Source organism: Microtus ochrogaster, unplaced genomic scaffold (genome assembly GCF_000317375.1).
Source record: "Microtus ochrogaster isolate Prairie Vole_2 unplaced genomic scaffold, MicOch1.0 UNK115, whole genome shotgun sequence".
Classification (NCBI taxonomy): Eukaryota; Metazoa; Chordata; class Mammalia; order Rodentia; family Cricetidae; genus Microtus; species Microtus ochrogaster.
The window spans coordinates 565,407-579,426 of record NW_004949213.1 but is presented as its reverse complement, the minus strand read 5'-3'; the positions used below and the strand labels follow the sequence as shown (position 1 = coordinate 579,426).

Below are 14,020 nucleotides of genomic sequence, written 5' to 3'. Positions count from 1 at the left end.
ATACACACAACCCCACACACATCACACACACACCATACACCCTCCGTATTCCATACACACAACCCCACACACATTACAAACACACATGCACACACACATACACATCACACACACACACCATACATCACACACACCACATAGCCCCCCACGCGTACACCACACACCCCATATGTAGGGATAGCCCAGCCCCCTTAGGGGGCGTGTTCGCCTCGGGCTAATGTTTACATATAAATTGTTAGCCTGCCACCCTCTTTTTTTGTATCTCCTGCTCACTGCTGGAGCCCTGGTGTTGTAAGCAATCCCCTCATTAAAATTTGCTGTTTCATATTAAGCTAGCCTGGTTATTACGCCGATTACACCCATATACCATACACAATTACATACATATACATGCACACACATCACACACATATGTACACACATACACACACACCACACATCCCATACACCATACACAATTACACACATATACATGTACACACATCACACACATATATACACACATACACACACACCACACATCCCATACACCATACACACTTAATTCACCACAAAGCATCCCCCACACATATACACACACATACACACCACACACACACATACTCTCTGCACACCTGGTACACCACACACACCACACACACACACATACAAACACCCCACATACTCATACACACATGTGCACACCACACACAGAGACCACACACCCACATACCACACACACAGAAAAGCAGACGGATAGCTGGCTAGAGGGAAAACACCTGGATAGAGTGAGTCAGTTTGGAGAAGAGATGTCTACCAAAGATAGGTGGGGAGAGAGAGAGTGGCCCTGAGCGATGACAGTGGTGAACTAACTCAGTGCTGTCTCCTGGCAGACTCAGCTGCTGTCTCGGGAATGTGGGCAGCATCTGGTGGAGGCTGATGACCTGCTGCAGAAGCATGGCCTCCTGGAGGGGGACATCGCAGCCCAGAGTGAGCGGGTGGAGGCCCTCAATGCCGCAGCCCTGAGGTTCTCTCAGTTGCAGGGTAAGTCTGCGGAATGGAGGGGGGGGCTTTCGTACTGGAGACATGGAGGACTCCTGAGAGATGAGGGGGGAGGGAGGAAGGGAGGGAGGAAGGGAGGGAGGAAGGGAGGGAAGGAGGGAGCGAGGTCTCCCCGTTCTTGGAGGCATCTAAGTAGAGTATAGGATCTCACTTGGTTAGGAAGATCATGGGGGTGCCAATGCCAAGTGGAATATTGGACCACGAAATTTTTATCCTGCTTTGTGGTTATACGGAAATACTTTTCTTGTTTTGAACACGAATGTGCTAAGTTTTTCACAACTTAATCTCAGTTAACACCATAAAACAACAACATCAAACGTACAAAGAGTTGAGGATGTCCCCAGTGTGGTGGTGCACACCTGTAATCCCCGCACTCGGGAGGCAGAAGCAGGAGGATCTCTGAGTTCAAAGGCAGAGTGAATTCCAGGACAGCTAGGGCTACACAGAGAAACCCTGTCACATTTTTTTTGTTTGTTTTTAGATTTATTTTTGTCTGCATGTATGTACCTCATACATGCCTGGTAACCTTGGCGGTCAGAAGAGAGCACTGGATCCCCTTAAACTGTAGTTATGAATGGTTGTGAACTGCCATGTGGGTGCTGGGTATTGAACCGGGGTCCTCTGCAGAGGTGCTCTTAACCATGAGTGATCTTTCCAGCCCCTCCTGACTCAGCATCCCAACCATTCTTATTTGTATAGGTGTAACAAGTGGAGGCTCCCGCAGTTGACAATAGTACTTAGTTACCTCAGCTGGCTGAGGGGATGCGGGGGTCATTGTGGTTTGCACAGCCACCTTGATTTTGTCTGTGCGCAGGAATGCCTGTGAGTTGACTCGCTTTTGTTTCCGTGTGGTTCGGGAATGGCTTCTGTGATGGTGTCCCGATTCTTGTCTGATGTTTGTCTGCTAACCCTGAGTGCTGACAGCCTTTTCTTTGATGAGAAAACTGAAGCCCACACTTCAGAGCTTGCAAGATGATGGAGGAGTTTCTCACTCTTATTGGGAATGTGCTATTTCCTAAGAGCAAATTTCGGCTAGGGATGTGGCTAAGTGAGGGAGTTCTAGCCTAGCATGCAGGAAGCCCTGGGTTCAATCCTTTGCACCAACAAACAGTGTGGTGGTGACTGTAAGCCTTGCACTTGGAAGATGGAGACAGGAGGATTGGAAACTTAAGGTCATCTTTGGCTACACAGAGAATTCAAGGCATTTGGAGTTACTTGACTTCCTATCTCAGAAAAAGAAAGAGGGAGGGAGGAAAGGAGGGAGGGAGGGAGAGAGAGAGAGAGAGAGAGAGAGAGAGAGAGAGAGAGAGAATTGAATTTTTTTCCTGATCCTGGTGGCTGTCCTGATTTGGACCCAAACTCCTGTTGCCCACATCATGCCCTCAGAGGAGGCTGTTGGGGTCCTCTCTTGCCTTAGGGATGAATATCCAGGAGGTCTCCCCTGCCCTCCTCTTGTGACTTCCCAGCCCCTGAGATGACCAATGTGGGCTGTGTTGTCATGGTGATGGTGCACTACTAATCCAGAGCATCTCTTGATCGACCCCGCCCCTTTTGAATGCTGGGGATTGGACCCAGGACTTTGGACACACTGAGCGGGCGGCCCCCAGCTGCTCACACGCGCCCTCTGAGCAAATACTCTGATGCTGGGCTATGCTGGGCCTCCTTTTCATTTTTTATTTTGACACAAGGCCTCACTAAGGTGCTCAGGCTAGCCTTGAACTCACTTGGTAACAAGGGCAGTTTCCTAAATAGTTGGGCCACTTAGCTTGACTTTAAAAATATTTTTAAAGATTAATTTTACTTTTATGTGTGCGTGTGTGCCTGCGTGAGTGTGGGTGCCCGTGGAGGACAGTATCGGGCATCAAATCCCGTGCCGCTGCAGTTACAGTCAGTTGTGAGTCAACTGGGAACCCAACTCAGGTCGCTTTGGAAGAGCAAAAGTGCTCTTAACTGCTCAGCCATCTTTCCAGCCCCCTTTTATTTTTTAGATTTTTAGACAGAGTCTTGTCATGAAGCCCAGGATGGCTTCGAACTTGCAATCCCTTTGCCCCCACCTCCCAAACTCTGGGATTACAGGCATGCACTATTGACTGTATTTGCTCCATCGAAGACAGGTTGACAGTTAAATGAATTTCGCAATTTCTCTACTTAAAAACTAGGGACTACGGAGAAAGTAAAATTATTCGAGGAAAAGAGTTTATGGGACGGCATGGTGGCACACATCTTTAATCCCATTATTAGAGAAGCCAGTGGTAGCTGGACCTTGAGAGTTCGAGGCCAGCCCGGTCTGCATAGTGAATTATAGGACAGCCAGGGCTACATAGCAAGACCTGTTTCAAAAAAAAAAAAAAAAACCAAGCCAAACCAAACCAAAAACCAACCTAACAAAAAACCACGTTAATAGATGAGGCAAGGAGAGGGAATCCTAAACACTTCCTGAAGGGCAAGGAAGTTACACTTGGCCCGTTTCCAGGGAAATAGTATTTACATTCTCGAATACACATCTGAGATGCTTGGAATCCATCAGTCAGCTGCCTGTCACCCCATTCCCCGAGCTCTGCCCTGTGGTTTGGAATGCAGAATGTGATAATTAATGAAGAAGATAGTCCTTACCGGCCCGAAGGGAACCATTGCCCTAAAGAAAGAGTAAACAGGTGGTGGCATTCCACGGTCGGAAGGTTGAGGTAGCCGGTGAGAAGGCTGAGAATGGAGTGCTTGCTCCAAAGTTGGGGTGTTCGGGAAGTCTTAGCATGGGGTGACACGGGCTCGCGCCTCTTCCTATCCTCTCCTTCCCCTGCCCCAGGTTATCAGCCCTGCGATCCTCAGGTCATTTGTAACCGCGTGAACCACGTGCATGGCTGTCTGGCGGAGCTGCAGGATCAGGCGGCGCGGCGGCGCGCGGAGCTAGAGGCTTCGCGGAGCCTGTGGGCGCTGCTGCAGGAGCTGGAGGAGGCGGAGAGCTGGGCGCGGGACAAAGAACGCCTCCTAGAGGCCACGAGCGGCAGTGGCGGCGCGGCGGGCACGGCGGGAGGCGCGCACGACCTGTCCAGCACCGCTCGCCTGCTGGCGCAGCACAAGATCCTGCAGGGCGAACTGGGCGGCCGACGGACGCTGTTGCAGCAGGCGCTGCGACGCGGAGAGGAGCTGGCGGCGGCGGGTGGCTCCGTGGGCCCGGGCGCTGAGCCCTTGCACTTGGCCAGCCTGGCGGAGCGCGCGGCGAGCGCCCGACGTCGGTGGCAGCGGCTGGAAGAGGCGGCTGCGCGTCGGGAACGAAGATTGCAGGAGGCGCGGGCTCTGCATCAGTTCGGCGCGGACCTAGACGGGCTCCTGGACTGGCTTCGCGACGCGTACCGCCTGGCAGCGGCCGGCGATTTCGGTCACGACGAGGCGTCCAGCCGTCGCCTGGCACGCCAGCACCGCGCTCTCACCGGGGAGGTGGAAGCGCATCGCGGCCCTGTGAGTGGCCTGCGACGCCAGCTGGCGGCACTGGGAGGAGCCAGTGGCGCGGGGCCCCTAGTGGTGGCGCTGCAAGTGCGCGTGGTGGAAGCCGAGCAGTTGTTCGCCGAGGTGACCGAGGTGGCCGCGCTGCGACGCCAGTGGCTGCGGGACGCGCTCGCCGTGTACCGTATGTTCGGCGAGGTGCACGCGTGCGAGCTGTGGATTGGCGAGAAAGAGCAGTGGCTGCTGGCCATGCGTGTACCCGATTCCCTCGACGACGTTGAGGTGGTGCAGCACCGGTGAGCGCACACCTGAAAGACCCTCATGACCCCTTGCTCACACATCCAACCTCACAATGCTTTGGCTCAACAATTCACACGGGGGCAACCCCAGCTTTATTCTTCATCAGCTTTGTGACTGCCTTACACTCTGGACCTCGGTTTGCCCATGTATCAAACAGGGTGTGCATATTGCCTACGTCTCACGCTTGTGGGGAACAGGAAATGAGTTCACAAACGTGAAAGACCTAGCAAAGGCTTTCAGGGTGCAGAGCCTCCCACATCCACTTGCTGCTGTTGTTTATAGTCACAGAGCACACATATTGACAGACCCTTCCAACCTGGCCCATGTCTGGGTCTCCCATTAAGACAGATGTCATCTCTCTAGCTCCTAACACGGCTCCCATCCTGAAGCACACCTTTAATCCCAGCATAGGCAGGCAGATCTCTGTGAATTCCAGGCCAGTCTGGTCTCCATGATGAGTTCCAGAACAGCCAAAGCTACATAGTGAGACCCTACCTCAAAAATTAAAAATAAATCAATAATCCTGGCCTGATATATGGAGGGCAGGTTGAGGGAGGTGACAGTGGCAGCTGAGTTGGGCGCTGAAGAGGAGGCCAAATAGATATAGACCATGGGGGGAATCGTGATCTGGAGCAGTTCTCCAAAATAAGATCTAGGGGTCAGGAGCTTGGGAGCTGTGAGCTAGGGGTCAGGGGAGGACTGCATAGGAAGGGAGACAGATGCCAAGGGCAGTCACAGTAGGCGAGAAAGTACCAAGGGTGTATATAGCTAGCCACAAGGCTGAAGAGTCCGCCCCTCTGATTTCTCCACCCTCTTCTGCAGATTCGAAAGTCTGGACCAGGAGATGAACAGCCTGATGGGCCGAGTCCTGGATGTGAACCACACTGTTCAGGAGTTGGTGGAAGGAGGTCACCCCAGCTCAGATGAAGTGCGCTCTTGCCAGGGTCACCTCAACAGCAGGTAGGTGGGGCCTGGGTAGGAAAGGCCTTCCTGTCAGTACCTTCTGTCTGTGAAAGCCAAAGGTGTGGGATTCCAACCCCCCTTTCGGAAAGACACACACTTAAGTGCAGTGCCTGTAGAAGCCAGAAGAGGGCATTGCATCCCCTAGAGTTGGAGTTACAGGGGGTTGTGAGCCCTCCAATTCACATGCTGGGGATGGCAATAGGGTCCGCTGCTGTATGAGTTCTTAACCATTGAACCATCTCTTCAGTCTCAAGGAAAACCTTGGCGAAAAGGTAATACATACTCAGTGCTGGTAGTGATGGGCTAATGTGGGGTGCAGCCATCTCATTGACTATTCCCTAGTTTGCTCAGAAAGTTTATGAGGTGCTATTATTGGCCAGGAGATTTCCCAAGCTCTTCATCTTATTTGGGGATTCTTATTTACTTCTCTATTACTTTGGCCTCAAGGCAAGGGCTTCTGTTGCTCAGGCTGGCCCTTGAACTCACTATGTAGCTGAGGGCGACTTTGAACTCTAAATCCTCTTTCTTCCACCTCCCAGGTACCAGGATTACGGGCATGTGCCACCACATCTGGCTCTATGTTTTGCTATTTATTTTTTATGCATCTGTGTGTCTACCTATGTATGTATGTATATATGTACGAACCTACGTACCTAAGTACCTACCTACCTACCTACCTAGAGTTAGGGGCTCACTATGTGGCAATGGCCATCCCTGGAACTTGCTATGTAGGTCAGGCTGGCCTCACCTTGAACTTGCAGAGCTCTGCCTGCTTCTGCCTCACAACTGCTGGGATTAAGATGTGTCCCACCATAGCCAGCTTGCTTGTCCTTTTGAGATAAGGTCTTGTGTACCCTAAGCTAGTCTTGAACTTTCTGTATAACAGTTTGCAGTCCACCTCCTATGTACAGGCATGTGCTGTCATGAGCAGATTCCCAAGAACTTTATATTTACTGTTTCATCTCCTTATCTCCCAATTTCCATAACAGGGCTTCCAGAGTTTAGGACATGTTTTTTAAAACTGCATTTTCTTCCTTCCTTCTTTCCTTCTTTCCCTTCCTTCCTTTCTTCTTCTCCTCTTCCTTCTCTTCCCTCTCCCTGTCCCCCCCCCCCCCGTGTGTGAAGACAATCTCAGTAGTCAGTTCTCTTCTACCGACACATGGGTCCCAGGCCATTAGGTTTGGTGGCAAGTGCTTTTGCTCCTTAAGTTTTTTTCTTTTGGGGGGATAGATTTTTTTCTTTTTCTTTCTTTCTTTCTTTCTTTTTTTCTTTATGTCTTTTTTGTCCCCCCCCCCCAGACAGGGTTTCTCTATGTAACCCTAGCTGTCTTGGAATTCGGTCTGTAGACCAAGCTGGCCTTGAACTCACAGAGACTCTCCTGCCTCTGCCTCCTGAGTGTTGGGATATCTTTTAGGCCCAGAATTTAGAGTTGTTTCGGAACAAAGAGCAAGTTAATATGTTTCTTCTGGAAATACCACACTAGAAGTCCTGCCAGCGTGGGGAGGACATGAAACTCAGACCTTCAAAACTCAAGTCCATTCAGGTCCAGCTACCATATAGGGGCCAAGGCAAGAGGAACTAGAGTCCAGCAATTCAGGGCCAGCCTTGGCAACTTAGCAAGATCCTCCCTCAAAAACCAGAGGCATGCCTGTATCCAATCCCACCACTCAAGAGACTGACGCAGGATGCCAGCCCGAGATACACACTAGAACCCATCTAAAAAGGGATGGGTGGGGTAGCGTGGAGAGATGGCACAGCAGTTAAGAGCACTACTCTTGTTCGGTTCCCAGCACTCACATGGAGGCTCACAACCCTCTGTAACTCCGGCTCCAGGGGATCCAACACCCTCTTCTAACCTCTAAGGGCATGTGGCTGACACTTGTTGCACATAAATACATCCAGATGAAATGAGCACAAACAAAAAAAACCCAAAACACTAAAAACAAACAAAGAACCCTCACTTACTTTATCTTAGAAGTGTGAGGGAAGCAACAGGCTTAGCACTTGAGAGGCGGAGCTGAGGATCCCCCTCCCCAGGGCAAGCTGACTAGCTGGACTAGCCAGAGAGCCAGAGCTGGAGAGCTACAGATGCAGGGAGAGAGCCTCCCTCAAGAAATAAAATGGAAAGTGATTTAGGAAGATAGGTGTGTCAGCCTCTAGCCTCTGCAGACTAACTCACGTGTATGTGCACCAGGACACACATGCAAATGTATGTGCACAACACACACACACACACACAGCTGCAGAAATCAAACCTGAATAAAGAGCCTGTGGATGTTGGCACAATTAATTCTTTTTTCATGATGCTGGGAATGGAATCGAGGGCCTTGCACATGCTAGGCAACTGTTGGATTGAGCTACATCCCAGACCGTAAATGTAAGTATTTTTCATAATAGAAGACAGAGGAAAGAGTAGCATGTGAAGCATGCACTCTGTCTTTCTTGTCCTCTTATCTCTATATCCAAGGCTGGTCTTGAACTCAAGACGATCCTCCTCCCTCGCCCCCTAGAGTGCTAAGATTATAGGCATGTGCCACTCCCCACAGTTGTAGTTCTATGCACTGACTGTGCTAAAGGCAGGTTGCTGAGTCCTCTGGTCTTTTTGTCTTCAGTCGCTAACACCTGGCCTCTGGAAATGCTAATTAAACTCCAGAAGAGAATGAGATGACAAACAGGGTTCTAATATTATTATGAAGATAAAATTTGATGGCCCTGGAGCAATACATTGAGAGCTGCCACTGCCCAGGGTGGGATCCTATTTATCCAGGCACAAACCCACCTTTTCCCAGGTCCCCTGGCCAAGAAATGAATTTTATCCTGGGCTCATGGGCCTCCGGTTGATTACCCTCTTTCCTGCTCCTGGACAGGTGGAATCGCATCGTGGAGCTGGTGGAACAGCGCAAAGAAGAGATGAGCGCTGTGCTGCTGGTGGAGAATCACGTGCTGGAGGTGGCCGAGGTGCGTGCCCAAGTGCGCGAGAAGCGGCGTGCAGTGGAGAGCGCGCCCCGGGCAGGCGGAGCTCTTCAGTGGCGCCTGAGTGGCCTGGAGGCGGCCCTGCAGGCACTGGAGCCGCGACAAGCGGCGCTGCTGGAGGAGGCTGCGCTGCTGGCAGAGCGCTTCCCGGCACAGGCGACACGCCTGCACCAGGGCGCCGAGGAACTGGGAGCCGAGTGGGGCGCGCTGGCCGGAGCGGCTCAGGCTTGCGGCGAGGCAGTGGCGGCGGCAGGTCGCCTGCAGCGTTTCCTGCGCGATCTGGATACTTTCCTGGACTGGCTGGTGCGGGCGCAGGAGGCGGCGGGCGCTATCGAGGGACCGCTGCCGCGCAGCTTGGAGGAGGCGGACACGCTGTTGGCGCGGCACGCCGCGCTCAAGGAGGAGGTGGACCAGCGCGAGGAGGACTACACGCGCATCGTGGCTGCCAGCGAGGCGCTGCTGGCGGCCGACGGTGCCGAGCTGGGCCCCGGCCTGGCGCTAGACGAGTGGCTGCCGCACCTCGAAGTTGGCTGGCACAAACTGCTCGGCTTGTGGGAGGACCGCAGGGAGGCGCTGGTCCAGGCGCACGTCTATCAGCTCTTCCTGAGAGACCTGTGCCAGGCGCTCGCGGTGCTGCGCAACCAGGTGCCCGCTGGCGGTGCGCTGGGGTGCGGGTTCGGGGCTTCAACAGGTGGGGGTGGGGTATGGACTAACTTAGTTGTGTTTCCCGGGACTCCTAGATTTCTGTCTTATTCGAGATGGGGATAGGGAATTAAGGGAGAAGTAGTTGTTTATCGGGAAAATTGAGTTTTGGACTGTGAAGGGGAGGGCAGGTGTGTGACAGCATTTAAAGGTTATGTCGAGTGGGGGGGGTTTCTGGAGTTGGTTGTTTTGTTATTTATTTATCATTGAGACAGGGTCTCTCTTTGTTGTCTTGACTGTCCTGGATCTTGCTATGTAGACCAGATTGGCCTTGAACTCACAGAGATCCTCCTGCTTCTGTTTCCTTGGTGCTAGGATAAAAGGTCTGCACCGCCACATGCAACCACATTTTAATTTTTTTGAAGATTTATTTTTATTTGATTTGCTCACGTATGTCTGCGCATAAAGTGCATTTAGAGTCCCAGGAGACCAAAAAAGAGTCACAGATAGTTTTGAGCCACCATACAGGTGCTGGGAATCGAACCCAGGTCCTCCAGAAGTGCAACAGGTGAGCCATCTTTCAGCTCCCTATCCTTTTTAACCTCAAGACAGAATACTTCTCTGTGTAGCCTTGGATCTCCTAGAACTCACGCTGTAGACCAGGCAGGTCTTGAACTCAGAGATCCACCTGACTCTGCCTCCTGAGTACTGGGATTAAAAGCGTGACCCTTACTGACCTGGCTTAATTTTTTAAAAAAGAATTATTTTTAACTGTGTGCACATGTGCATATAAGCATTTGAGTACAGGTTCCTCAGAAGGCCAAGGTTCTGGAGCCTTGGAGCTGGAGTTATAGGTGGTTGTGAACGGCCAGATATGGGTGTTTGGGTCTTATGGAAGAGCTGTAAATGTTCATAACCCATGAGCCATCCCTCCAGCCCTTTGCTTTTATGGAGACAGGGTCTCACTATGTAGCCCAAGATGTCTGGAGCTCTTTATATAGACCAGGCTAGCCTTACACTCTCACAGATCTACTTGCTTACACCTCATAAAATGCTGAGATTAAAGAACATGCCACCATGTTCTTGGGTTTTGGTAGAGATGAATTTTTAGACAATCACGATTGGAGTGACTTGGGGTTGTGGGTTATCTAGAAGGCAATAGCAAGAGGGGCCATTGTTAGATTTGGGCAGAGAGGACAGAGGCCTGAGGGAATCTGGAAAGACATACTGCTAAGGAGCAGGTCCAGCAAGAGCAAAAGCCCTGGAGCGGAATAGAGCTTGAAGCCGGCTGGCCGCCTCTCTGGAGTCCTGGGGTGGTGGCGAGCTGACCTGTGTCCCTTCCGTTCCCAGGAGGTGGCGCTCTCTGGCGCCGAGCTCCCCTGCACGGTGGAGTCAGTGGAAGAGGCAATGAAAAGGCACCGGGATTTTCTCACCACGATGGAGCTGAACCAGCAAAAGATGCAGGTGGCGGTGCAAGCTGCAGAGGGCCTGCTGCGGCAAGGCAACGCCTATGGGGAGCAGGCGCAGGAGGCAGTGGCCCGGCTGCTGGAGAAGTAGGTCCAGAGTTCCGGAACCACAGAAGGTGGGGTCTGGGCACAGTGGACCGGGGAGGCATATCCAGATCTTTCCTCCCGTTCCTATTTTCTGCTTCTCTGTTTCCCCCTTATTTCAATTTAACCTCTTGTTTATTTATCTATGTTTTTGAGATAGGATCTCTTGTAGCCCAGGTTGGCCTGGGATTTTCTTTTTTATATCTATCTATCTATCTATCTATCTATCTATCTATCTATCTATCTATCTATCTATCTATCTACCTACCTACCTATCGTCCTACCTACCGTGTGTGTGTGTGTGTGTGTGTGTGTGCGCGTGCGCGCGCGCAACAGCACATATACTCGAGGGAGTCAGTCCTCTCCTACCATGTCAGTATGAGAATCAAACTGAGCTTTTCAGGCTTGGTAGCAGGCGCCTTCTCTTCCTGAGTCTCTCACCCAGCCTGGAACATTATAAGTAGGTGAAGATGACCTCGAACTCCTCATTCTTCTGCCTCCACCTACCTCATTCTGGGATTACAGACATGCGTCATTATGACTTTTTTTTCTTTAAGGTACCGTCTTCTGGGCGCTGGTGGTCTGTTAATCCCAGTACTCTGGAGACAGAGGCAGATGGATTTCTGAGTCTGAGGCCAGCCTGGTCTATAGAGCGAGTTCCAGCACAACCGAGGCTACACATAGAAACCCTGACACAAGGGACCAAAAAAAAAAAAAATGAGGCAGGGGTGGAGGAAGGCTGGAAGGTGGGATGGCTCAGTGGTTAAGAGCACTGACTATTCTTCCAGAGGATCCAGGTTCAATTCCCAGCACCCATATGGCAGCTCACAACTGTCTGTAATTCCTGTTCCCCGGGGATCTGACACCTTTATACAGACAGACAGACATGCAGGCAAAACACCAATGCACATAAAATAAATAAATCATTTTAAAAATGAGACATGTCTATATAGCCTAGGCTGATGTCAAACTCAAAGTAATCCTCCAGCCTCAGACTCTTGAATGATGGGATTGCTGACATCCCCCACTGTTCCTAGCTTTGTTGTATTGCTTAAGATTTGCTTTAAATGGCTACTTTGTGTACCAACAGGAGGTAGTGAACCCAAAAGATACAGAATTTGAACAGTGAGAATCTCCTGTCTTTAGCCTGAGGAAGGGAACCGATTCTGGGTGTCAGTGGATCCACAAGCTCCTATATCATCCTCCTCTAGGTTCCACAGTTAAAGGCCACACAGAGCTGTGCCCCAGCTTTCCTGGGGAGCTACTCCTGGCTCCTGTTATGTTGGTTGACAAATATGTTGACTAATATCAATGTCAGAGCAAAAAAATTTTAGGGGTCTGTGGGAGCCCACAGGGAACATGTACCCCAGTTCTAAGCTGACAGAGGCAGGGATGGAGACAGGTCTCATCTCTGAACCTCTCCAGCCCCCAGAATATTTGCTTGACAGAGGACACATTGCTACCTGTAGGGTGGGTACGAAGGCTTTCCCACAGGTGGCTAAGCTATGCGGTTGGTATATTAGTTTCCCTGCCTGGCTGTGACAAAAATCCCTGACAGTAAGAGGTAGAAAGGTGCATTTTGGCCCTGGGGAGAGGGGACTGATGGGGCAGAGCAGAGTGTCATAGCAGGTGAGAAGGCAGAGGAAAAGGATTTGCTTGGATTACCACGTGGGTGCCTGATGCTGGAGGAGACCGAAGAGGGCATCAGATCCCTCTGGAACTGATTTTCCAGGTGACTAAGCTGGCACGTTGGTGCTGGCAACCAAACCCGAATTCCCTGCAAAAACTGACCAACCAGCTCTCTGGCTCTCCTTTTGCTTAGGTTTTAGGTTTCTTTGCTTTTGTTTTTGTTTTGAGACAGGGTCTCAGGTAACCCAGACTGGCCCGGAACTTACCGTATAGCTGAGGATAACATTAAGTTTCCCATTCTCCTGCCTCTGCCTCCCATGGATTTGGATTACAGGTATGTAGCACCACAATCATTTGGAATGTGCTGGAGAGGGAACCAGGGCTTTGCCAGGCAAGCACCTTCTCAAATCAATCTCATCCCCATCACCAAACAACTTTCTATAGCTGCATTTTACAAATGACACTCAGAGAGGGAGTTCATTTGTCCAGTGTCTTAGCCAGGAAGTGGTCCAGCTGGAACTGGAACCCCAATTGTTTCTCTGTCTCACAGAGAGGAAGGCTTTCCCACATCACTTGCCCCTCCCCCCAGTCCTGCTTGCAAAGTCCTAGTGGAATTGATTGCAGGTTAATTTCTAAGGCATTTCCTGTTTCCTAACTCTGGGTGAGAAATAGGGCAAAGTAGCTGTCGTCCTGCTTGCTCTTCTTGGGCCCCTCCTGCTCCTTCTATGCTGGGTCTCTCTTTGCCCTCACATACCCTCTACTTCTGTATCTGTTTCCTGTTCGTCCCTCATCTTTAGAGAAAGATGTTATCTGCATTGCTAATGCCCCGTTCTCTTGACAGTAGCCAAGGTTGGCATGATCTTTTTATATTTCTGACTCTGACCTCAAACTTCAGACCCTCCTAACTCAGGCTCCTAAGAACTGGATTTATAGGCATGGGTCACCACATCCCTTTTTTTCTCTCTTCTCAGACCTTATGTTTGTCTCATCATTTGGTTCTCTCTGTCTCTCTTGGGTCCTCCTACATTCATTTGTTTCTACATTCATGCAAAAAGGACATAGTGAGAAGTCACTCTATGCCAAGGAGCTCATGACTGTGACCAAAACAGAAAAAAACAAACAAAACTCTTTAAAAACTGTCCTCAGTCTGGGGAATGCTCCGTGGGTAAAATGCTTAAGGTACAAGCGTGAGGACCTGAGTTTTACCCCTAGCACCCATGTGAAAAACTAGGTATGAGCCAGGTGGTGGAGGCACACACCTTTAATCCCAGTTCTCAGGAGGCAGAGGCAGAGGCAAGCCGATCTCTGTGAGTTCAAGGCCAGCCTGGTCTACAGAGAGAATTCCAGGACAGCCAGGGCTACAGAGAGAAACCCTGTCGTGGCACATGTCCGCAATCCCAGCACTGGGGGCAGAGACAGGAACCTGGAAGCTCTGTGACCAACCAACTTAGCTGAAATGATGAGAAACGAGAGACACGGTA

General features: G+C 50.9%; 1 protein-coding gene across 1 annotated transcript in view; it reads left to right on the top strand.

The window, feature by feature from the left end:
• The window catches only part of Sptbn4 (spectrin beta, non-erythrocytic 4), a 57,445-nt gene that overhangs the window by 2,036 nt on the left and 41,389 nt on the right, over positions 1-14,020 (top strand). Inside the window, exons 2-6 of the mRNA XM_013355342.2 lie at positions 873-1,023; positions 3,845-4,778; positions 5,605-5,742; positions 8,613-9,363; positions 10,711-10,913. Coding sequence (XP_013210796.2) covers positions 873-1,023; positions 3,845-4,778; positions 5,605-5,742; positions 8,613-9,363; positions 10,711-10,913 — 2,177 coding nt within the window. The remainder of the gene's footprint in view (positions 1-872; positions 1,024-3,844; positions 4,779-5,604; positions 5,743-8,612; positions 9,364-10,710; positions 10,914-14,020) is intronic.